The sequence below is a fragment of the Carlito syrichta genome, unplaced genomic scaffold (genome assembly GCF_000164805.1).
Source record: "Carlito syrichta isolate Samal-C Ts95f unplaced genomic scaffold, Tarsius_syrichta-2.0.1 Scaffold288323, whole genome shotgun sequence".
NCBI classification, from domain to species: Eukaryota; Metazoa; Chordata; class Mammalia; order Primates; family Tarsiidae; genus Carlito; species Carlito syrichta.
The window spans coordinates 218870-246149 of NW_007232419.1; the positions used below are offsets into that span (position 1 = coordinate 218870).

Below are 27280 nucleotides of genomic sequence, written 5' to 3' on the forward strand. Positions count from 1 at the left end.
GCAAATTTAGGTGATAGTCGAACTCATTTTTGCAACCTGGATACCTCAAAATTTGTGGCTAAAAAATAATCCCTTTTATCTCTGTTTTGAGAATTCTGAGGTCTAAGCAAATTCTTTTGTTTCAACACTTTTAAAATATAAATTTTGTTTTAAAATGAACTAGCTTCTCTTTTAATGAAGTCGCATTTACTCTTCAAACGGCACGGAGAATAAATGATAGCCTATATTTCATTCAAAAAAGATGGTCTTATGTTTTTGTTGAGAGCATGTGAATATCACGTTGACTCCTTCCCTCTCTAAGCAGTGTACAGTGTAGAGATTATGGTGCTATTTGCCAGAATTTCTGCCACATGATTTGAAACAGCTGAATTTAGCAATGCTGTAAGCAAGTAACTTTTCAGACACTTGCTTTTGTTAAAAACAAACCTGCAAAAGAGAATTGAAATATGTTTTCATGGACTACAAAGTTTTTTAAACTGTGTATGTGTCATCAAATGAAAATCCACTGACCCTACCATCAAGTTCATCTTCCCCAATCACTGCGTCCCATACACCAAAACTCTGCAACAGCTCCCCACATCCCATTGGCTATTGGATAAGATCCCAAATTCCTGCAATAGAGTCTAAGCCTCACCATATCCTGTCATCCATGTCCTACCACCATCTTGATTTTGACTCCTCTTCACAATCATTGGCATTAGTAAAAGTAGTATCCATTAATCCCTGAAACCAGCAATTCTACAGCATTGTGTATGCTCACTGCCTGCATAATCTTCACTCCTCTATTCTGTCTTTCTAGGTCTTACCCTTCCTCCAACTTCCTCCTCCATAGCAAAGTTACTTCCTTAGCTAGTCATTAAACTACCACACACCCTGATGGATCATTTCTGCTTTATTTCCCAAAGACCAACTGTCAAGTTGGAAAGAACATGAGTTCTAGAACCAGGCAAATGTGGATTTCAATCTTTGTGCTCTCATTGGCTAACTACATGGACATGAAACATCACTTCACTTCTCTGAACTTTAGCTTTCTCCAATGCAGAATGGAGATAATGTACATCATGTGATTGAAAATAATCTGAAATGCTGCCTTTATCCTTCAATCTACTAGTGAGATACAAACATTGTTCATATTTTTTAATAAAGACCTTATATTTTTTAATTAGGCAAAAATTCATAAAAACCAACTGAAGGTAAATTTGCGCTTATATTCTCTTTGTTTTGTACCAATTCCATAGCTTCTTTTTCTGGAAAAAAGTAAAAATGTTAAAATACATGAAACCAGCCACTCAGATCAAGACTTGTTTATCAGATTTCATAAAGCAGTCTCTTGGTAAGACAGTGAACCTAAAAATAGGTGACTGCAGTCAAAGTACAAACAGTCCATCCATTATATCAGCACAGTCAGCCAACAATGACAATGACAATATGGGTGTGGGCATACAAATGTTTGGTTCAGAAGGAAAAAAAAAACCAGCCAAGAAATTCATTCTGATTATGATGTGTGAGCATATTGTTACCTGAGGGAGGTTAGTAGACTATAAAATAAATGGCCGTTCTCATAATTTCCGGAGCCTTTTAACTACTAATAATTGAGCACTTTGCTTGAAACTTGAAAACTCAACTTTTCAAGCTGATTAATAGGTCATATGTGCAGAAAAGGCACCCCTACCTCCGTTCATAAAACAATTATGCTAATCCTTTAATTTTTTTCTAAGATTCTAAAATATTTCAATCTTTGAAGAATATAGGTTTTGGTTGCAGATGGTGTTTGTATATTACTTGTGAAGCTCATTAACATTTTTGATTCTCACATATTTTATCCTCACAACCCCATGAGAACTATAATATGGGGATTATTATCCTTCATTTAAACGTGGTAAACAACAATTCAGAAGCAATTTAGAGGTCTGTCCAAGGTCAGGCCAATCAGCTAGTTAAAAAGATACAGGTTTAGAATTTTGATTTCCTGAACCAATGCTATTTTCAAAGACTCAGCAAATAGATACATTTTTTTTTTTTTTAGTTCATAAAAGTGAAGGAACTCTTTTCTTCACTGGAACATCTCAACTTCATTTTGTCCATTTTAGATGCTTGTATTGGTAAAACAGTTTTATCTGTGCCTATACAAATTCAAAAGTTGCTCATTCTCCCGAATAGATAGATAAGGTGAATCAATGTTTGAATGTGACTGGAGCAAAATTATCAAAATGATTTCCATGCATAGCGTGTGTAAATATAATGACCCAGATGCAGCTTGTCTCTCCCTGTAATGAAGAGCATGTGAAAATCTTAAACAACATTGAATCTGCAAAAAGGCCCAGACAGTAGCAGGCCATGGACTGGATTTTAGTGATCTAAAAAGATTTTCACCAAGTATTACCCAGAAAGTAAAATTTATTTTTGGGCCATTTTTTGGGCACAATCACCTAACTTTCAAATCTAGACAGAGAGAAGAGAGTGAAGGGGAGCACTACAAATTTATAGATTCAAAAACAAGAAGCAATGGAATGACTGACTTAATAGTTCTGAGAATGGAAGGCATTTCTTTTCAAATAAGAGGATTCTTAAGATGGAATCTCTGGTGTGTGTTACTTCCTCACTTGAATTGTAACCATTGCAATCAAGACATTTGACCCTCCCTTGATGTCACCTAGCCAATATTTTATTTAAGTTTGAAATGGTCATAACAATTAGCAAGTTGCTAATTAGCATAAGCAAGTGAAAAGATTGGCAGCCCAGCTCAAGGAAGTTATAGCCAGTTTCTCATCTTATCTTACAAGCATTATCACTGTTTAAAGGCATTCTAGATGAGATTTGTACATCCAGATAAAAACTAGATGAGATAGTCTTCAACATGCCCTCTAATTTTGAAATTCTGTGATTCTATCATTCTACTCACCATACCACTTGTGGTCTTTAAGCTTTTTAATGAGTTAAAGGAGACAGGAATATAGGGTCAAATTAAATCAGCCATGGTATTGCTCCTAAAACATGAGTTTATTATTATAGCCCCAAAATATAAACTTTAATCTTATTAAAGTTAGAACTTAGAAACAACTAATATGAAAGGAAGTAAAATGTTGCATTGCCCTTCAAATTTCACCCCACAATGGGGTTGGAATCCTTAAAATTTAAAAAAAAAAAAAAAAAAAAAGCTAAATGGCTTCCACAAAGCACTTGAAGGATTAATATCTGTCTTCTTTGATTACCCCATGATAAAATATTATAATATAATCCTATAATTTCTGCACCACTTATTTGACACTTCAGCCTTACATGAACAAACTGTCTTTGAGCCAAATGTATTTTTTATGCATATGTGAAGCTGAGAAATGCAAGAATTTTGATCCCAAGGTACATCAACCACATGTTTCATTAGTGAGAAATTTTTAGACTGAACAAAAGCAAGAAAGAACAATTTGGTGACCTTGTTATCTGAACATAGAATCATTTCTTCTCTGTGACATCTGGCCAGATGCTGACCTTGTGTCTGCCTCCATGGCTCAACCAGCATAATTCTACTCCTACTGTGAAACATATTTTAAAATGGATTCACTAAGCTTTATGTATATTTCCAGAAGAAAAGTGCAAAATAGAATGATTCTAATTTAGGTATCAATTATTTCAACAATGAAAGAAAAATGGTGTCACATTGTAAGATACTTCTAATGATGCTTTATTGTTATTAATAAAGAGATGCCTCATTTTGCCAGGGAAGAACTTGTAAATTCAATTTCACAATTTAACTGTATAAGAGATCTTATTTTTTAAAGATTCAAGTGGCAAAAAGTTTTATAAATTAAATCAGTTTAAAAACCCAAATTTTTGACACACATTTATTTATAGAGAGACAACTTTCTATGAATATTAGTTTACATAACTTAAGAACATATATCACTTGAGTATTTGTAAGAGAAACTTTGGAATAGCCTAAGGATGTAGATAACATCGCCTTGTGATTTAAAAAATTACAAAATACAATATTGCTGTAATCTTCACATAAATAGTCAAGACATAATATGTTATTTCCCAGTAACTATTAAGTTAGAAAACTATAACGCATACAAAAAGGAATTTTGGCTCTCAGAGAAATCTCCATACTTAAAATGCCAAAATACTAGACAAGTAAGTCTTCGTATTAACCTTTATTCTTTAGTCACACAACTTTACTATATTTGGGCAAGATTTTTTTGTGTGCTTTGTTTTCCCCTGTTTTTAATCAGGTTGATAGTTTTATATGTCCTACAAAGAGTAGGCCTTATAAAACACTGTAATAAGGAATGAAAACACATATATGCTAAGAATGTAAGACTGCAACATCAGAACTGAATGCAAATTACATGATTGTTTGTGGACCAATCTGATTGATCACACTGCCTTAAAGGTCTTTGGGCATTTTTCCCAAACCAAATTTCTAAGTTATCTTTGGTACAAGGTATGATGACTTTGAGGCATCAATTAATATAAATTGGAAGCAGGCAAAGTATTAATTAAACATGACACTCTGATTATTTAAACCTTCTATTAAACTTGATTATTCAGAGCATGCTGATAGCCTGTTTTTCAAAAATGACTGATGATATCAAGCTTTACTGACTTTTTCTAGGTTTACTATTTCCAACTCTTCAAAACAGAAGGAATAAATGAAGTGAAAAGAACACTGGAACAAGTCTAATAGACAAACTGACTAATCTTGGGCCCCCAAGGTCAAAGCAAAGCAATTCATTTTTTGGCTTTCATCAACACAAGACATGATTCATCAATCTAAGAGCAGGATTACAAACATTATATATCTCAATGATATGTTATTTGCGCTATATAACTTCTTGAACAATGACAGATTGCATGGTCCCCACAGAAGTAATATCATAAGACAAAACTCATTATATTTGCACATGTACTTTGATTTTTAAAAACAAATATGTATATATCAGCAAACATTATTACAATACATGTCATTTTGGGGGGACAAAGCATTTTAAAACTCTGGTATTCTAACCCTAACCCTGGTCTAAACTTTGGACATTCATTTCCCTCAAAACACTATTCTTACTCTAATATATTAATGTGTGGAATCAGCCCATGCCACAGATAATTATGAAAGGCAATATTCTCATGTTATTATAAAAGTTTAACGGCAATTGTTGTATTTGAAAGATTGCAACTCCCATAAATTCAAAGCTACTCTTGGAGAGAAAACATTGTAAGAAAAATAATGGGAAAATGTTTTAATATTATAATTGTAATCACACAAACAGGAATTTTGACCCAAGGTTGCCTTTCCCTTGTTACAACACTGAGGGAACTGTTCTATAACGCATGCTTAAATTAGTAGCCCAGAAATTATTTCATTTTTATTTTTTTTGAGTCAAAGTCTCATTCTGTCGCCCAGGCTGGAAGGCAGTGGTATGCTCCCGGCCACCACAGCCTCAACCTGCTGGGCTCAGGTGGTCCTTCTGCCTCAGCCTTCCAAGTAGCTGGAATTACAGGCATGCACCACAATGCCTGGCTGATTTTTTTTTTTTTTTAAATTTATTGTAGAGATAAGGTCTCACCAAGTTGCCCAGGCTGGTCTGGAACCTGTGGGCTCACGTAATCCTCTCACCTCCCAAAGTGCTGGGATTATAGGCATGAGCCATCACGCCCAGCCAGTAGCCCAGAGATTATTTCATAGAGTCACAGTAGATAATTGAAAGATTTCTTGAAATGAAATTACATATAACAGGTAGTCCATTGAGAACACAAAAACTGACTTTGCATTCTATATATTTTAAATAGCATTATTATTTTTACTGATCTAAGTTAATTGTCAACTTTTCCATTAGGCAACAATTTTAGGAAAATTTTATGGCCTAGGTGGAGGAGGGTAGTAAAAGGTGTTGCATCTTCAGCTGATGATTCACTTTGCCAGCTGCCAGCAAGTTGCATGTTACAGCACACCTGGACACATGTATCCATGACTGATTGGGAAACACATTTATCTTGGCACGTCACAAAGGAAATGGAATCATAATTATTCTCCCTTGTAATGAAAGGTATTTGAGAGCTGTGTCCACCTACAAAATAATGCAAATTACACATCTGGACTAGGTCCACAAAATTTTACCATCTGTTCTTGATATTCTACCATAATTATTTCCAAAAGCATACTCTGGGTTTAAAAAACAAAATTCAATTTTGAATGACTGATTGTCCATACTGCTGGAAGATGTCATTCTTAAGAGTAAGACAATGACTAAGTTGCTCAAAACCCTGAGTTTCTTTGGTTGGTAGATGCATAGAACAACATTAAACTTTATTGTACTTTTAATAGGATTTTGAGGATTTCTCATATTTTAATTTTTTAAAAATAAATGTGATGGTGAAGTTTTACACAGACTCCCCTATGTAAAAATTGAATTTCTACATACCCCGTTTGAAAGAACAAAAAGGTTTATCACTTTAATGTACATCTTAGGAGTTAGTCATTACATTGAACTTAGAAATCTGGAGAGTCTTAATCTCTCTCAAGAGTTTTGTTAGTTTAAGAACTTAAAATAATACTTAAAATTAAAAGTATTCTAAATATAGTTAACAAAGTATGCAGAATTATGATTTTTGGAAATTGAAAATATCTTATTAAATAACCAGTGACAATAATCTAAGTCTGTTTTGATAGCTACTTTTAAATTATTATAAAACTCTTATATCTTATGCTTTTCCCTTTAAATGCAAGTTTGTTTTCTCTAAATATAAAACTTCAAAAAATTCTTTGCCCAAGAATAAGAGAAAGGATTTTGGGGGGTGATATCTCAAAAGCATAGGTGACAAAAAACAAATATCAACCAATGGAATTATAGAAAACTAAAAATCTTTTGCAAGGCACAGAAAGAACCAACTCACAAAATATTTGCAAACTATTCATCTGACAAAGATTTAATAACAAGACTATATAAGAAATTCAAACAACTCAACAGCAAAAAAATCAAATAGTCCAATTAAAAATAGGCAAATTTTCATAGATGACATACAGATGGCCAACAGGGACATTAAAAAAAAATTCAACATCACTAATCATCAAGGAAATGCAAATCAAAACCACAACAAGATATAATCTCACCCCAGTTGAAATGGTTATTATCAAAAAGACAAAAAATTAACATAGGCTGGCAAGGACACAAAGAAAGAAGAACTCTCACACACTGTGACAGGAATGCAAATTAGTACAGCCACTATGGAGAACAGTATGGAGATACCTCAACACACTAAAAATATAACTGCCATATGAACCAGCAATTCAACTGCTGGGCATATATACAAAAGAAAGAAAATCAGTATATCAAAAAGATATTTGTACTCTCACGTTCACTGCAACACTATTATAGCCAAGATATGGACCCAACCTAAGTGTCATCAGTGGATGAATAGATAAAGAAAATGTGGTATCTATACAAAACAAAGTACTGTTCAGCCATAAAAAAAGAATGAAACCTGTCATTACCAGCAACCTGAATGAATGAATCTAGAGGACATTATGTTAAGTAAAATAAGCCAGGCACAGAAAGACAAATATTGCATGTTTTCACCCATAAGTTGGAGCTAAAAAAGCTGGTCTCATGAAAACAGAGTAGAATGATGCTGGGAAGACAGGAGAGAGGGTAATTCAGAGAAGTTGGTTTTTGAGAACAAAAATACTGTTAGATAAAAAGAATAAGTTCTGTGCTCAACAGCATAGCAGAATGACTATAGTTATCAATAATTTATTATATATTTCAAAATATAGAAGATTTAGAATGTTTTCAACACAAAGAAATAATAAATGTTTGAGGTAATGAGTATCCCAATTACCCTGATTGGATCATTATACATTGCATGCATATATCAAAGTGTCACATGTACCCTATAAATATATTTTCTATATCCAAAAAGAATAATAGTGATCAACTGCATATTCAACTTCAGGATTGAAAGCTTAGAGAGTATGCTGTAAAATGGTATAAAATAATTTTGCATATTTCTTTCAAAAGCATTGAAGAAAAATAATTGTTTGGGATATTGAATTCTAGAAAGTACTATCAATGGAATAACATTTTATTTTGCTTTTTAAAAAAGGACAAAACAACAACAGTAATGACAACCAAACAGTTATATAGAGATTAAAAAGTGAAAGTCATGACTGGACCTGGTGGCTCACGTCTATAATCGCAACTTGGCGCAACTTGGCAAGACTTCATCTCTACAATAAATCAAAAAATTAGCCAGGCATGGTGGCACGTGCCTGTGGTTCCAGCTACTTGGGAGGCTGAGGCAGAAGGATCACCTGAGCCCAGCAGGCTGAGGCTACAGTGGTCGTGAAGAGTGCCACTGCACTCCAGCCTGGGCAGCAGAGTAAGATTCTGACTCAGAAAAAAAAAGTGAAAGTCACTAATTTAAACACTTAATTCATCAATAAAACCCAAAGAAGTATGTGCTGTTATTATTTCCATTTTTAAAGTAAGAAAAAATTTTGGAACAGATAAGAAAAACAATTGAATCAATAAATCATCATTATTGTTCCTTAGTATGCACTGAATCATGAACATTATCAGTGTGAGAAACTAAGGCCCCCAAGATAAAAAAGAGAGAGACAAAAATAATTGATAATTGTTAACTGGCATACTATTCTAGTGGAATATGTCAGAAATTCAAGTTGGGTTAAGAATGACATAAATATGCTTAATATACAAAGAGCATTATTGTATACATGGCAAACAAAAACCATGCTTAAACAGTTAAATAACATTAAAAGAGAATGCGAACTATACACAACTGATACATCAGATAATAAGTGTAAAGGTCCTGTCCACAACTCTACAATTTACCATATTCTTATAAGAAATATTCTCTTATATTAGATTACAGTAACTGGTGTTTTCAAAAAGTCTTGACCCTTAAAAGGTACAGCCACAAACCCTAGTAATTTCTTTTACATAATGGAAATTCAATAAATATTTATATAGAATCTGGTAAGAACTGTCTTTTCTCTATATTGTCACTTACATACTAATTATTTTTAAAAACTAAAAAGACAGGCTGAACAGTTATCTCTGGATTCAATGAGTTTACTGTCATAGGGTAGCTTATCATCTCCAAGCAATGCTAGAAATAACTAGTTCTTGGTAAATATGTGTTCTCTACCTGCAATTCCAGTTATAAATATGACAATGCTGCCATAAATTGGTCATATTTCTTAATAAAATTTCCTCATGTTTAAATTACATATTGACTTGCCTAGCAGTACAATCAGATACCATAAAACATCATTTTAATCTAAAAAATTGCTGGCGGTGTGTTTTAAACTCTGACATTCCTGGTACTTAGCCAGATCTAATCGATTTACTTCTTCCTAAGATGCCAGGTGCCAGAATTTTTTAGTCTAACTTAATCTGAATCGTCAACCCTTAGGCATATTCTGTAACATCCAGGATATTTCATACTGATTCGCCTTTGTACTTGTTCCTTTTCCTAGAAATCTATGGTATCAATCACACTGTTATATGTATTTGTTTCAACATTTGACTCATGGACGAGACAATAAAATGCTTAAAGACAACTCTTATGCAACTGTTAGGAACTGGGCCACACAGCAGGAGGAAAGCAGTGGGCCAGTGAGCGAAGCTTCATCTGTATTTACAGCTGCCTCCATTGCTTGCATCACCTCCTGAGCTCTGCCTCATGTCAGATCAGTACCATGATTTGATTCCCAAAGGAGCACACCAACCCTACTGCGAACTGCACATGCAAGGAATCTAGGCTGCACGCTCCTTATGAGCCTGATGGCCTGAAGTGGAGCTGAGGCAGTGACGCTAGCACTGGGGAGCGGCTGCCAATACAGCTGAACATAAGCAGTGAGGTTTGACTTCACAGAGACCATAATCAATCAGTTGCTTGCAGACATTGCCAAACCTTACCATTAAGTGGCAAGTGAGTTGATATACTTCAATTGTACAACTGCACCTGGTAGCAGGCTTTAAGTCAGAATCTGACACTTATCGGATTTTAGTCTGCACATGGCCTGCCCATTATTTTATGTACCACTGCCGTCCACATCTCTTTCTTTTACGGTGAGTTGTATAATTATTTCATTATATATTACAATGTGGTAATGATAATAGAAATAAAGTACACAATAAATGTTATGCACTTGAATTCTCTTGATTCCATCTCCCACCCTCCACCTGTGGAGAAGTTGTCATCCATGAAACTGGTCCCTGACGCCAAAAAGGTTGAGAACTGATGATGTAAGTTGTTCCTAGCGCAGAATGGTTGGATGGAGCAGAGCAAATGCCCAATAAAAGTGAAACAAATTAAGTAACTTAATAATTCAGTTTACATTTTACACTATAGTGCTTAATTTTTTCTCCTATTAAATAATAAGAACAATTCATTTTTCCAGGTTAGTCCATTTTAGAAACATTATGTGCCATTATCAAATCATCCTATTAGCAAATTGTTACCTAGAAAGAAAAAGTATATACAACCACCCAGCTTCCCAAATTTACAAGTTTCTATAACATTCTGCAGGCATTTCTAGGCTTTCATAACGAATTGCCCATGAGTGACATTGCTCACTTTATTTAGGCAGTTATGAAAGAAGGTTACGTGAATTATTAGAGATAATAAACTTTTTGAGTTCAAGTTACACTGTGAGTAATTAAGAGTCCATGTCAAGTTACATGTATATGTTTATGTGGGGTAGGTTGCCTAAAATAACTTTATTATTTCTTGCTTTCAGGTTACAAGGCAATTGAGTATTGAATCTAGAATATACAATTAAAGTTATTCACATATAATTTATGATAAAAATCAAATAAATTGTAACCACCTAAGAAAATGACTAGGCCACACTAAATTCCTTTTTCGGGTCTATGTTTTCTTTTTTTTTTTTTTTTTTTTGATTGGAGTCTCACTGTCACCCAGACTAGAGTACAGTGGCCACTCCCAGCCACTGCAACCTCGACCTGCTGGGATCCAGCGATCCTTCTACCTCAGCCTTCCAAGTAGCTGGAACTACAGGCACGCACTACCATGCCCGGCTAGTTTTTTGATTTATCGTAGAGATAAGGTCTCACCAAGTTGCCCAGGCAGGTCTCGAACCCACGGGCTCAGGCAATCCACTCACCTCAGCCTCCCAAGGTGCGGGATTACAGGCTGAGCCACCAAGCCCGGCTCGGGTCTATGTTTTCAACTATGTGATCTTAAATTGTATTCTTCATAAAAATTTCAGAGTCAATCTGGCTACTTACTTTTCAGGGTTATCCACTTCTTCAGTAACAAAATTGAGGTAAAACCTAAAAAGTAGATAAATAAATTATAAACTATTAATATATTTTACTACTGTAGTCCAAAGTTTTAATTTTTAGATATTTAAAATTGACCTCAAAATTATAAAAACTTTATTAAAAAAAATACTCATACTGAGATAAAAATATCCAGCAAGCACAAACTCCCATAGATCATTTTTCTATTAGACCATATCTGTGGAGGATTTGTCACGGGGCAGACACCAGGGATGTTATGCAGGTGGGGAGTCCATAGTCTCTGATGCAAGGAGTTCGTAGTTTATTGTGTGGCCCACAGAATAGTGTGATACATTGCAGAGGCAATGCTGGAGCAAGCAGATGTGAGCCAGAGGGCAAGTCTAGCCCAGCCTGGTAGGTCAAGGGCGGTTTTCTAGAAGAGGTATGACCCAACTTGAACCTTCTAGAAGTACTTAACCTTGACTGATAGCTCAGTAGCTCATGCTTGTAATCTCAGCACTTTAGGAGGCCAAGGCAGGAGGATCGCTTGAGTCTAAGAGTTCAAGACCAACCTAGGCAACATAGAGAGACCTTTTCTCTATAAAAAAAAAAAAGTTGAAAAAAAAAATAGCTGGACGTGGTGGCACAGGCCTGCAGTCCCAGCTATGCAGGAGGCTGATCTGGAAAGATTGCCTGAGCCCAGGAGGTTAAGGTGGCAGTGAGCCATGATCATGCCACTACATTCCAACCTGGGTGACAGAGGAAGAACCTGACTCAAAAAAAAAAAAAAAAGATTTGCTTCACCTTTAGCTCAGGTTAGGTACTATGAGGATGTTCTAGACAGAGAACAGTACATGAGCACAGAAGTGTGACAGCTTATGCACAATGACAAGTCCAAGTGTGGCAGAGGGAGTGAGGACAGAGTTTAAGTATGAGATGCTCTTTGACTCCTGGGAATCCAGTAGTGAAGACAAGTCAATCAAAACTTACAGTGCAATGTAAGATTTTAGTGGTGTAGACAAGTCAATCAAAACTTACAGTGCAATATAAGTATGACAGCAGCATGTCTCATTTTTAGGGAACTGCTGTTGGCTTCCTAGATAGTATAAACTCAGTGCACAAGTGGAAACTGAAAATAACATAAACAGTAATGCATAGTACATTTCAAAATTGCTAAGTGGGTAAAATTCAAAGGTTCTCACCACAAGAAAAAAGGTAAGTATTTGAGGTGATGAATGTATTAATTCACTTGATTTAATTATTCCACATTATGATCATAAATCATTCCATAAATATATAGATTCTCCTCAACTTACAATGGAGCTACGACTTGATAAGCCTATTGTAAGCCAAAAACATTATAAACCAAAAATGCTCTTAATATCCCAATAAACGCGTCATAAAGTCAAAAAACTTTAAGTTGAACCACTGTGAAGTCAGGGTCCATCTATACAACTATAACTTGTCAATTTACACTTCAAAAATAAAAATTTTTAAAAGATGATAAATTAAATTCTCGATTCACATTTCTTCCTTCCAGCTTACTGTTTTCCAGCATATATTCCCAAATAATCACAAGTCACAAAGCTATGAAGTTACCATGTCCCTTTTTTTGTATTTAGGCAGTTAATTTCAGGCATTAATTATTAGTCAGTCATTGCACATTGAGTCAACAGCTAAAGAGCAGAAAATTTTGAATATTTCACAAGCCCCGAACACTTGTCTGGATCTCTTATATGGCAAGAAGCATTCAAGGCACACAATATTTCACTTTCAAGTTCCATAAACTACAAATATTACCCAAAAGTCAGGGCCCTAGAGAAATTAAGTTTCCTTTAAGTTTGAGACTTTACCAATTCTACCCAAGAATGTCTACTGCCTTGCATCCCTGACTTTGTTTTTTAGCTTAATAAAACTGCTGGAGATCCTTTATGTAAGCTTGAGGCAGACTCATCCTCCAAAAAAATATATAGATAATGGTATCACGAAAATGGAAAAATTAAGGGGTTGTTATGGACAGAGTTAAATATATAAAGACAAAGACCTTTCTACCTTTTCCTTTTATAGGCTTTGAAATTTTTTGCAAAATAAAAAATTATATTTTTAATATATTCTTCTGTTATCTTAATACCTTCTGTTTGCTTGTTTGTTTATTTCTGAGACAGAGTCTCGCCTGTCACCCAAGCTGGAGTCTAGTAGAGTGATCATAGCTCACTATAGCCTTGGACTCCTGGACTCAAGTGAGCATTCTGCCTCAGCCTCCCAAGTAGCAAGGACTACAGGCGGATATTGCCTGGATACTTTTTTGTTTGTTTTTAGTTTTGTAGAGACAGGGTCTCTCTTTGCTGCCCAGGTTAGTCTTGAACTTCTGGCCTCAAGCGATACTCCAGCCTTGGTCTCACAAAGCGCTGGGATCACAGGCGTGAGCCACTGCACCTGGCCCCTATTACTCTTTAAAAGGTAAAGATAATCTTTTACAAGGTACACCAGAACACAGACCCATGGGTACAAATTCTCTAAAATCTTAAGTCAAGTGGATGGAATATTAGCCAATCAGCCCTTAACTTATTTCAAGTGTCTCACAATCTAAAACAAAGTTGAGGAAAACTGTCTTGTGCCATCTTTATGAAACACCATCTTAATTCACAAGCAGGCAGTTGATGTTCAAGGCTAAGGTGTTAACAATTTTAAGAACTATGTTTAAGTAGAAACAATTGAAAATCTGAGAGAACAGTCACAGTAAAGTTGGTCTAAAAAGTCAGTGGCCAAAGATTTCTTTTAAATGACTAGAAACTAAGTTTCTAGAGACTGTAGTTATACCAGGAAAGTCAGCAACAATCACTACTTAAACCTGACATATGCCATCCCAAAGGGATTTGATGTGTTTGTTATAAGCCTGAGGAAATAAGGGAATCTCCCCCCACCCACATACACACACCCCCAAAACAAACACACAAAAAATCATCACACACACTAAGATATTTCTAGGCTTCTCATGTCAAAAATAGCCAGTTCCTTCTTAGCATTTGTTTTAGAAAGTGATCTTTCCCAATGATGCCGAAGCAAGAAAGGAAATATTTATGAAAAAAGAACTCAATTTCAAATATTTGCCATTGCTCCAGAGAATAGAGAAAAGGAAGGGACTTGGAGCGGGGTGGGAGTAGGAAGGAGAAAACCTTCTTTATTTTAGTCCAAACATTCACATCCTGCGGGAATCCACCTTTATGCTCCTCTAGTCTTCAGGAATGAATCCATGGTATTCTCTTTGGTTTAAAACTCTTCAAGGCCTCTGGAGAATGCTCACAAGATCTATTGTTCCTGCTTTTCCATGATTGTGCATAAAAGACACAGCAATGCTGGCAATGCATTTTCAATACTCAACTATGTGAATTATTTTTAAAAGAAGTGTATTCTTTAGATGAGATTTGACACAATGGTACAAAATAATCCCAGCAGGTGCTTTAGAAAGACTAAGTCCATTGAGGATAGGATTTAAAAGGAAGAAAAAAGACACAGAAAAACGATTTTCTGTCACACAATTAAAAAAAAAAAATCCTACCAAGCAATATTTAGCTTTGGATCAGCATATGGGACTGAAATTGGTTGAGTTCCCCAGGGCCACAAGGTAGGCTGGCAGATGTACTTCTCTGAATGTCGACATTGGCAATGATATTCAAGTTGTTCTGACCCAACTCTGTGACCTGGCTGGGTTAATTATTTCTTTTCTCCTAATCGTGTTTCTGTGAAGGAGTTTTATCATTCTAGAAAGGTTCTGTGCTCCTCAGAGACAAAAGCCTGCTCTGTTCAGATTCCCCAAGGTCTGGTGGTGTCTTTTTTCTACGCTTGCAGGGCAGGGTCTCCAGGACAACACTGGTCTTGCTGCTTTTACTTACAGGCTAATGGGCCAGGTGGAAAGTTCTAACCACAACAGCTGCTTTGCTTCTGTCTTAATTGCAATGCTCCCCACCCTTTCTTTTTGGTCAAACATTGTCACAGCAACAAATAAGGAGTGGTGGCTTATTTTCACCTCCCCACTGATAATTCTACCACGAAAGACACAGAGAGGACAAAAAGGCAGGGATCACATTTGGAAAGTGAACAAATGCCCCTATCTTCGGGAACTCTTTTAACCTCCATCTTATTCCATTTACATCTGGGTAATAACTTTTCCTCTGGAACTCCCGACCAACAGACTATTTTTTATAACCACAGCTTCCTTTTTCTAAGACTAATGACCATAGATTAACAGTCAGATTATTTCTAACTCTTCACAAAGCAGCATTCAGGTAGCAAAGCAACCTGTAATAGGAACACGGTTACTTATCTGTCCCCCACATAAGCCACTTGTATCAGATAACATTCCATTTAAAATCCTGGACTTATTTTCCAATACTGTGATTGAACCCTGAAGGATATAAGGAAATCAGCAGTTTCTGGTCTTTAAAATAGGGAGTAGACATGTGGATTATATGGGTAAAGGTACGGGGAAAAAACAGTTTATATAAACCCCTTTTACTCTGTAAACAGAGCAACATTTGGGTTCAGCATGAATAAAAATAAATACCGGGGTGTCAAAAGAAAGTATACACATTTTAGAAGATATTAAGAGATACTTGCCGTAATCAGAAGCGTCTGGAAGCTGATGGTAACCACTCTGACCACCTCTTGCAATTGCAGAAGTCAAAAGTGACTTGCATTCATCTTATCAAGTATTACCATTTGAATATGGCTTTTTCTTTTCTTTAAATGTTTATACATTTTTTTGGCACCCTCTCAAATTAATTCAGACGAAAAGAGGCCTTACACATGGAGAAATTCATCAGCCCTCAAAAGCTTACAGAAATGGAGAAAATATGCTCTATATAAAGAAGGTGATCTGAATTTTCAGTTCTGGGTAGAGGACAAGTGAGGAGGGTAAAAAAACAAAAACAACTTTAAGTTTTCCTGGGAACAGATGCAGGGTACTCAGGGCAAGGGCAACTTCATTCAACAGAATTAATCAAATCCCCCTTGTGACTATCTCTACATTCCACATTCCTGACTGCATATGGCCTGGACTCCCAACACTTGGCTGGCGCTGAAAGCTTCTGCCACCTCCCCGCTTCACTCTGGCATCTCCCAGTGATGACCCTCCCAGTAGCTTGGCTGCAGCCCCAGGGCACCAAGCTCTCATTCAGGCCGAGTAGCCACAGAACAGCTGATTCTGCTTCTAACCCTGTGGTCACGCTCAGTTCTTTCTCTGCCTAGCACTACATTGCTCTTTGGACAAAAGTAAAAAAGACTTCAAAAATACCGAGTGATTCAAAACGAATGCTTACTCACACACAATGGCTTTAAAAATGTTCTGGGAATATACAACTATTTTACACCGATCTCCTTAGAGTTACAAGCTTCTAACAATCTTCAAACATATTTTGCTTCAAAAACCCTGTTAAGATGTGAAGTTCTTGTATTCTCCCAGTGTTTCTCTAATGCTGTATTTTCATAATTCAATGAGATTAGTAGACACTCGATTTATTTGGAAATATTCCGTGCATTAGCTGGAAGGTATGGATCCTAAAAACTAAAGAAGCAAAAGGAAATTACATCTGTGTTGGAAATTCATTTACATAATTCTTGAGCTAGCGTTAGTTTCCTGATATGATATTTATGTTCACAGAATAGTCTCACAGCTAAACCTATATAGCTACTAGTTTTTATAAATAACATAAAAAGAAATATTGCCATGAATTACTCCTAAACAACAACATTTAATCTTACAATAATGATTTTGATGTTTAAATAATACTTCGATATCTAGCAGGATTTCTTGCAACTATCATTTCAACTAAATCTTACTAGGTCCATAACATTTATTTAGGAAAAAGTCCCATTTCTTATCCATGATTATTGTTTTTCAAGTACTTGGACAAAGGAAAGAATAAGTACAAAGTTCTAATGCCTTAACCAAATAGTAGGTATCATTGATGAATATTTATCAAAGGAAATGTTTCTGTGGCATCATGATTTTAATCAACTTGGCTGCATATTTTTGTTTTCAGATGTTAAGGAAATTTTGAGGAACTTGCAAGGTTCTTCAAAATGTGACATATTTTCTTAGTACAGTTGATTTCATTATCTTGGCTTCTCCTTTTGACCATTTTACTTCCTGAGAACGTCTTACTTATTTCTATATCTGAGCTATTTCTCTTTCTCATGGTAAGGTGAAACATAATCAATCACTATTTGCAAACTCTCTTGCAGCTTTAGCCGAAAGGTCTTTTGACAACCAAAGTGCTATTCTTTAGTAACTTATGGCACTATTATTTCCTTATTGATATATACATATAAGTAATGTGTACTGGCTCCTAGGACCCAGCACTTGTTTGTTTTTTATAACATCAGGCTAAACCTAGTCGTCACTTTGACTGGAGACCTGTTATGTTTGTGTTAAGTCATGTGCTAAATAATTGTCCTTGTAGAGGGGGCCACACCATATTTCTCATTTCAAGTAAAGCATATCACATTGGACTATGGTTACTCACATTTTCCTAGCACCTTGCTTGGCACTTAAAGTACTTGAAAGGATTAGTGAACCAAAGAACCACCAGACCTGAAGATATCAACTTACCAACCAGCATAGGCATACATTCCATAGTAAAAGGCCAGGGGCAACCCCATAAGACTAGCATCTCTTCCTGAAAAGGCATCTTTAAAGTGCTGTGTTTGACCTGTAATTAGAAAAGAAAAATTTTAGGATTTTTGAAAATCCTATTCAAAAGGTTATAGCAAAGATGAAAATAGCGTTTTTAAAAAATGATCCCTTGTTTCAGTGTGCCTCTACTGTGACCATGAAAATAGATTGAAGGATTTTCTGTAAATTATAGTCTTTAGGAATGTGATAGAATTCTTAAAAGTCAAGATAATATATTTCTTGGCAAAAAAGAGCAAAGAAGTATCCAAGGGTCTACCTTTATGACGAGGTGGCAAGAAATCCCAGAACCACCTTCCCACTTTATTTAACTTTCTGTTTTCTACACCCTGTAGCTTATTAGACACCTATTTCCCAGAACAAGCGTTGGAAAACTGCCAACACAACCTGCAAGCCTCTTGTGTAAATAAAGTTTTATTGAAGCACAGCCATGCCCACAATTACTTAAGGAATGTCTATGGGTGATTTCACCCTATCATAGCAGAGATGAGTAATTATAACAGAGACCATGCAACCTGCAAAGTTGAAAATATTTATTGTCTAGTCCTTTACGGCAAACATCCACTGATCCTGTGACCCTGTCCTACAGAATGGCATGGTTTCCTTCTAGAAATTGAAAAACATTATAATAAACTCTAAAATAAATAGGTTTTGATAAATTTTGCATCAGTATGTGGATTGAATACCATAATTTCCTCTATTCTGTGAATAACAATGGAACTTTTTCCTATATATCTTTTGGATAGTTTAAAAAGTTAGAAACTCAGATTTACTGTAATCAGTCAATATTTATGCTTAAGCAGAAAGAATATTTCTATTTTCTGAAGAAGATAGCAAATTAGAGTACACAAATGGAAAATGCAACTTTGCTTTAAAATCAATCTTTATGTAAATAAATAAAATGGAGACAAGAAGTAGAAGATGTAGACACTTTTTTCAAAGTCAAATCTCAGTGGTTGCCTGCACCACCCAGGTATGACATATATGAGGGAGGAACCCCCACAATGGAATTTATTTATTAAAAATTGTGTATTTATTCTTACATGTTCAAACTTCAGTCTCCTTCAAAATACTCTCTGTTTGATGCAATACACCTATTTAGATGCTTTTTCCACTGCTCAGAAGTTTTTAAAGTCATCAATTCTGATGCCTTTTAATGCTTCTGCCATTTTTGTTTGTTGGTTTCACCTCTTCCACATTGGCAAAACATTTCCCTTTAAGGACTGTTTTCATTGGGGAAACAAACAAACAAAAAAATTGCTCATGGTGAGATTGGGTGAGTAGGAAGGGTGTATCACAGGGGTCAAGCTGTTTTTGGTCAAAAACTGCTGAGGGCAGTGGCATGCTGGGTGTGGTGGCTCACACCTACACCTATAATCCCAGTACTTTGGGAGGCCAAGGTGAGGGGATTGCCTGAGCCCGCGGGTTCGAGACCAGCCTGGGCAACTTGGCGAGACCTCATCTCTACAATAAGTCAAGAAAAATTAGCCAGGTGTGGTGGCACATGCCTGTAGTTCCAACTACTTGGAAGGCTAAGGGGGAAGGACCACCTGAGTCCAGCAGGTCAAGGCTGTGGTGGCCATGAGCATGCCACTGCCCTCCGGTCTGGGTGACAAGAGTGAGACTCCGACTCAACAAAAACAAAAAACAAAAACAAAAACTGCTGGGCATTCAGCAGGGTGTGGACAGGTGTGCTCGTAAATCATGAAATGGGCAAGCATGTTGAAAGATTCTCCAAAAATAATTTCACTGAAGTCAAACACAGCCTCTCATAACACCACCAGCTGGTACGCTGATGGTGATAGGTTCCTAAAATTCTTACCTAGGGAAGAAGCTTGTATTACAAGAGGCCCAGCCTCCAAAAGATAATTTCAGTTTTGGAGGGGGGGATCCCTGCTCGTATATGGATATAACATGTGTGAGTACAAAGACCAAAAATGGAAAACATTGAGTTATATACTAAATAATTTTTCCCTCCAAGTAAACAATTCCTAAACATAGTTCATTTTTTAAATGATATGGTGAATTCAGAAATGCCTGTTTTACTAAAACAGCTTTGTGTTCTTACAGAAGAAATGAATTCAGATAAAAACATTTGTTGAATATTCTTTTATCATGGTCTGTGGTCTCTTTGGCATAAAAGGACAATATTTCTAAAGAGTAGAAAACCAAATAATCAATAAGAAAAATCGAGTTCTGTAAAGATGGAGCCATAAGCACAGATCTTCAAAAAGGCCATTTTTGCAAAAGAGAGGCATTTCATTTCTAAACTTCAGGAATATTTTGGGTCCGTAACAGAGGTCTCAGGAAGATGAAAGCCATAATATTCCAAGGAAAGTGCAACAAATCCTCATAAGTGAATACATAACATACTACTACTTTCAGGATCTGATTAGAGTAGAAATAAATGCCCAATCTGTATTAGAAAGTCTTTCTTTTATTCCTAGAGTTTGGGATTAATGTGAAAAATATGTGATCATGTTAGAGCAAAAGAAAAATCCCAATTTTATAGTAATAGAGCAAATATATCTGCTAAGAACCATCTGTAAAATATTAAAACTTCCACTAAGCTGGGCTCGGTGGCTCAGCCTGTAATCCCGCGCCTTTGGGAGGCTGAGGTGAGTGGATTGCCTGAGCCCGCGGGTTCGAGACCTGCCTGGGCAGCGAGACCTCATCTCTACAATAAATCAAAAAAAATCAACCGGGTGTGGTAGCGCATGCCTGCAGTTCCAGCTACTTGGAAGGCTGAGGCAGAAGGATCGCCGGAGTCCAGCAGGTCGAGGCTGCGGTGGCTGGGAGTGGCCACTGCACTCCAGTATAGGCCACAGAGTGAGACTCCAACTCAAAAAAACAAAAAAACAAAAACAAAAACAACTTCCACTAAGTGTGGTAATATTCTCAGAGAAATTCTCTGTTGGGTGCGATCTATGAAGTGGCCTAGTCGAGTTAAGCATTGATACCATAATCATTAGTCAAAGCCTCCCTCTATTGTAACTGCCAAAAAAAAAAATTTAAGAGATATATCATGACCTCTGTTCTTAAGGAATCTGTAGAACGATAACTACATCCGGCCTCATACACATGTATAATTAGGTGGTAAAAACTGACTATAGTCTATAATGCTACCTATAGTGTCTTGCATTACACCAAAAAGAAAAAGAAAAAAAAAAATCAATCTTCGTTTCAAGGGGTAGCATATCATCTTTTGGAATCTAAACTAGGATTACAGAAGAGCCAGTGACTCAAATTCTGTGCCTTTCAAATACTGAAGAAACTCCTTACAGGAGACTTAAAGAGTTAGCCCAGAAAAAGAACGCACTAGCAAAATAGATGATCTTGTCTACATTCCTTACGAATAAGATAGAATATAAGCAGGCCAGCTCTGCGGAGGCCAAGGTGAATGCGAAGAGCAACTCATGGCTTCTCTTCAGTGCAAGCAGTAGTGTTCAAAACCTTCATTGTGTTTATTCTGAGTTGGCTGAGGTTGCTGGATTTGATGAAAGCATTTTCGCCAGCAGGGCTCTGAGATCTCCCACCAGGCTTGTTAAATGGGCAACGGCAGCTCCCTTTTCCAGCTGCAGAGCGACTGATCTTTCAGCGTGTGTTATTGTTTAATGCCTCTACCAACACCGATGATTTTTGCTGAACTTTGGCATTTCCTTTTGCCTTGTATAATTCTTCTCCTGCAACGTCATTACATTTCTCCATAAATTTCCTTTCTTGGAACAGACAGCATGAATGTAAACATTAGATACTTAGCGTGCCCAAGCTGCCTGTCACTCCTTTACAATTACTTCTCACCTTTTATTTCCTACTATAGTGCCTGTTGCTAATTAAATATCTCACATGGACCTCTTTCTCTCCCAACAATTTCCACTGAATCCAGGCAACTGCTGTGCGTTCTTCCCTGAAACAACTGAAATTCTAAGTGATATCATCTATCAGCTTCTTAAGGGGGGAAAAAAAAAAAACTCTGTAAAGCAAATAATCCTAGAAAATGTTGCGTTACTGCAAAAATGCACACTTGTATTTTGGGGTTTTTTTAGGAATGCTGTCTCCCTATCAAATTCCTCTTCTGAGGATATCACTCTCAAGGTAAAAGAAATAATAACCAGAGAGTAAAAGTATTATTGATCCTCATTCCTTATTTTCTTTGTAATCTTTATTACTCTTACTGGACAATTTTCAAAGTAAAAATAAAAGGACATTTTTTTTCTGTAGTTAAAGCGAAGCGGCAGGTATTTTTCCACTTCAAGTTTTCACTGTCAACGGTTTATACCAAGAGAATTCACTGATGCCTTATTTTGTTGCGTGGCCCAGTCTTAACCCTCTTGCTACCATTCAACTGCAAATACCCACTCACCCACAAGGCAGCAGGCTTTCAAATCAATTAGATGACAGTATAGAGTTGAAGTTCCATGAGCAGAGACTAATTAAGGATTCTGCTAGTACAAGCAAAAGTTAGTGTGAAAAGAGACCAACGGCAGATACGTATTTAAAAAAGCATTTACTTTTCAGACCATACCTTTAATTAGCTGCATAACTCCAGGGACTATAATTATCAGAATTGCTGTGAGCTTGCAAAAGGTTAGGAAAATCTGGATCCGGGCACTCCAGCTGACACTCATGCTATTTAGAACCATCACGACAGCTGCAAACAAATAGATGCAGTTACAAAAGGTGAATCCTCGTTGGCACAAAGATAGCTTAGGCCCTTGTTACTCAAAATGCAATAATCTATGAGCCAGACATGTTGGCTTTATCTAGGAATGTTTTAGAAATGCAGACTCTCAGGACCAGCCCCAGACCTAATGAATACAAATCTGCATCTCAAAAAGCTTTCCAGGTGACTTTTTTCTTGGGGGAAGAGGGAGGTGGGAGTCTCAAACTCCTGGCCACCGCAGCCTCAACCTGCTGGGCGCAGGCCATCCTTCCGCCTTAGCCTTCCAAGTAGCTGGAATCACAGGCATGCACCACCACACCCTGCTTAATTTTTTTTTTTTTTTTCTTGTAATGGCCCGAGTAATGCTTGGCTGCTCCCCTTGATACCAACAAGTCAAAAGGGCAGGGAACTGGTAGAAAGAAGTTTATTTCTGAGTTCGAATCTAGGGAGTAGAGTCAGACTCAAGGTCTTTCAAAATGGTTCTGCTCACCCTCTAGGTTTTTACGGTTCATTTGTATAAGTCCAGAATTGTTAGTACCTATACATTAGCCAGGTGACCAGCAGAGCATTGTATAGAACTTGAGTTTTAACCGCATTTATCAATAGTGACATTTTTCTGTCCAGACTTCCTGGTGCCGTATCAGAGGTATCTCATGGCTTTTATCAGTAGGACCCGATCTGGCAGAAGCGGCAATCAAGCTTGTCATAGAGTAAAAAGGGCCTAAGACATCATGCATTGTGCAAAGGTTATACAAATCACAAAGCTTACTATTACATTGATACAAAAGTTATGCAATTCACAAGGCTTACGATTACATTGATGCTATATTATTCAAACTTATAACCACTCAGAGAAAGGAGTAAAAGGAGATTTGTATCTTTCAGTTGATGGGGCATAGACTCCAGGGAAGTCAAGGATCACCTGAAGCTACTCCCTGGGAGTGCATAGGAGATAAGGGGAAGCACACTTTTTATTAGCTTTCAGGAATATTGTTCAAGAATGTACAGGAGCACTTGCGCCCTGGCCATGCCCTCCTCTAGGGGCTGTGACAATATGGACAGACATTAGAGGGCCTCTATATCAGTCTCACCAAAATGCCCAGGCGAGTCTCGAACCCCTGAGCTCAGGCAATCCTCTCACTTCCACCTCCCAAAGTACTGGGATTACAGGTGTGAGCCATCGCGCCTGGCTTTCAGGTGACTTTTATGCACAGTAAAGTTTGAGAAACTTGGTTCAAACCCCTGGACAATAAGGATTCTTCTCTTGTTCTTTGTATGTGTCAATAAAAGTGGACATACGAGGTCTGACAATGAATGAGGTTCGCAAACCATCCTAGAAAATGTGCTACATACCTCGTTTCTGAACATCACTATAGTCACCTTTGAGGTACACCCCTTGGGAAGCTATGTACCAACGCCCAGCACCTAGTCCGCCTGTCAAAACAATTCTAGAACTCTTTTCTGAAATGGCTATCAGAGCCATCATTATTAAGGACTAAAAATTAAGTTCACCAACTTGCCACCGTGTACTGACGTTGACAGCATTGTACAACATAACAGTGGAACACCCTCCCTACTCATCTGAAAGGAAGACATTTTGATGACATTCAGGATATCAAGGGTAATATGATGACAGCTCTGCAGGCCATTCCAGAAAGAGTTCCAAAATTGCTTTGACGGATGGACTAGGCGCTGACATTGGTGCCTAGCTTCCCAAGGGGAGTACTTCGAAGGTGACCATAGTGATATTCAGCAATGAGGTAGGGAGGACTTTTGCTAGGATGAGTTCACAAACTTAATTGTCAGTCCCTGTGTATTGTAGGACTCTAATCATTGTATTAAAATGTCTTCTAACCAAACTCTGAAGTCATCACAGCATGCAATCAGATTGCTGAATTTGACTCCTCCCTTTAGCTGTCTTACCTTTAGCTTAGCTGGATCTGGCAACTGTGTCCTACCTCCACCTGCCAGTGTAGATCACACTGAAGAAGGGGCCAGGAATGAAGAAATTGGCTAAGATCTTAGTCTTTACTCTCAGGACTAGCCTTAGCCAACACTTTCATTTTGGTTTTCCTCTTCACTTTCCAATTAGCTTATCAAAGAGTGACTTTCAATCTACCTTAGAGGTGCAGGTTTCCAAGATATGTTTTGGGGCTTGAGCAAAACACCCTAAGTAATGAGCACGCAAGAGTTCCCAGACTAGGATGCACACCGATTAAGACCAAAGTCAACAGAATTTCTCATTCTTCCTGAATGAGTCTGATTTTCCAAGCAGCAATCACTAACCACCTGCCCCACCTTGTGGACCGTGAAAACCTCAGAACAAGAGTTATTCATCTCTGTGTAGCTAGTATGCAGCTACATGCCTCACCCATGTAGATATTAACACATTGCTGTTGAATGAATAAGTGAACTGGATCTTCAGTTAGAAAATCTAAGGTACAAGTCAATGGCTATGCTGTAAGACCCTCCTCCTTTACTCTGCTGGAATGACTAAAGTTCTACTACACAGGAGATTTCAACTATACGTGCTTTCCAAAACCTTATGCTAAGTGTTAAAATAACAAATAAGCTACTTCCTTCCTGACACTTGCAGTTATTATCTAGAAGCTTTATTTTAGTAAACGTATAGTCTCCTAAACAAATATGAAAAATGTGTAATGATATTTCTCAGGAGATGAAACAAAATATGGAATTCTTATTCAATTTGCAATTGGAAGTTGTTTTCATATACAGTAATGAGAGTTATAGTTACAGTTTCCATTGCTTGAGATCTTGATATAATCATTAGCTTATTTTAGAATCTAAGAATCTATGCAAATATTATCAACACATAATATACAATGGCAAAAATTTTAAGACAACCTAGACCTCTAGAGGAAGGCTCTTAATGGTTTATTTGCAGCCATTTAAAATGAGAATGCAGTCAAGTATTTATTACAAGAAAGAATGTTTGTGAAGTATTACTCACCAATATGGCAAGTTACAGAGAGATAGATGGATGATTAGATAGAAAGAAAAAATCTGGAAAAGTTATTTACCAAATCAACAGTAGATATCTGTAGATGATAGAATACAGAATAATCTTCAGTTTTTTAGTATTTATTATTCTGATAAATTTTTAACAAATTTTATAAAGAACATGTAGCATTTTGGTGATTATAGTTACTAGTATTGAATAGTATACTTGCAATTTACTTAAATGTTCTTACCACAAGACAAAAAAAAAAGAAAAGAGAGGATACTAAATGATATGATGATAAGGGTCACAGATGTATTAACTCACTTGATTGTGGTCATCAGTTTACAAAATGTGTATATATCAAATCATCATGTCACACTGTACATCTTTTTTTTTTTTTTTGTGTGTGTCAGTCTCACTCTGTCGCCCAGACTGGATTGCAGTGGCCGCTCCCGGCCACCGCAGCCTCAACCTGCTGGGCTCCGGCCATCCTTCCGCCTCAGCCTTCTGAGTAGCCAGAATTACAGGCACACGCTACCACACCCGGCTGATTTTTTTTTTTTATTGTAGAGATGAGGTCTCGCCAAGTAGCCCAGGCAGGTCTAGAACCCACAGGCTCAGGCAATTCACTCACCTCGGTCTCCCAAAGTGCGGGATTACAAGGCTGAGCCACCGAGCCCGGCCACATTGTACATCTTAAATCCTAATTTCATTTGTCAAATATACCTCAGTAAAGCTATATATTTTAAAATAGACAAATGAAGCAATAAAACACATTTCATTTTTTAAAAAATTCAAAGATGGGAAAAATAAAGGATCAGAAGATCTCATACAAATTGAAACAGGGGTTAGTAATGGAGACATATTTCAGAGGAGTCATGATTCGAAAGCTCAGAAGAGCCAAAACTCTGAATAAGGTCTGGGGCGGGGGCACTATTTCATTCACATTGGAAACTCAAAGCATGAGGAAGAGACAGGTCTATTGTCAATGACAAAGTTCATCGTTTTATCCAAGGACTGACAAAAATAAAAGTATTTAGGTCTCCCTAATATAAATCAATGATAGAATAAAAATAAGTTCATGCAACTCTGCTTCCCTCTCCATCATTCAGTTATTCCTTTCCCTTTTCTACGCAAAATGACTGTGTGATGAGTCATTATAAGAAAATGATTATTTTTAAATTAAGGTTAGGTTGAACATTGGCAGGAAAGTGAAAAAAATTGGTCTCATGTTCCCACCAGCAACAAAAGAACACTGTTTTCTCTTAAACAGAGCTAAAACCCAAAGCACTCTCTATTTCCAAAAGTACTTTACAATAGAAAAAAGCTCTGGCATAGAGAGGAAGGGAGGAAAAGAAGGAAGCAGGAAAAAGAGGGAAAAAGGCCGGCAGGCAAGCAGAAAAGAAGGAAAAGAGCCAGGCTTGGTGGCTCAGCCTGTAATCCCACGCTTTGGGAGGCTGAGGTGAGTGGATTGCCTGAGCCACGGGTTCGAAACCCCCCTGGGCAACTTGGCGAGACCTCATCTCTACAATAAATCAAAAAATTAGCCGGGCATGGTAGCACGCGCCTGTAGTTCCAACTACTTGGGAGGCTGAGGTGGAAGGATCGCCAGAGCCCAGCAGGTCGAGGCTGCGGTGGCTGGGAGTGGCTACTGCACTCCAGTCTGGGCGACAGAGTGGGACTCCAACTCAAAAATTTAAAAA

General features: G+C 37.1%; 1 protein-coding gene across 2 annotated transcripts in view; it reads right to left on the reverse strand.

Moving 5' to 3' along the window:
* The window catches only part of SLC7A11 (solute carrier family 7 member 11), an 87669-nt gene that overhangs the window by 39680 nt on the left and 20709 nt on the right, over positions 1 to 27280 (reverse strand). For both annotated transcript variants that reach the window (XM_008053621.2, XM_008053620.2), the window contains exons 4-6: positions 22478 to 22603; positions 17872 to 17971; positions 11268 to 11312 (exon numbers count right to left, since the gene is read on the reverse strand). In XM_008053621.2, coding sequence (XP_008051812.1) covers positions 11268 to 11312; positions 17872 to 17971; positions 22478 to 22603 — 271 coding nt within the window. The remainder of the gene's footprint in view (positions 1 to 11267; positions 11313 to 17871; positions 17972 to 22477; positions 22604 to 27280) is intronic.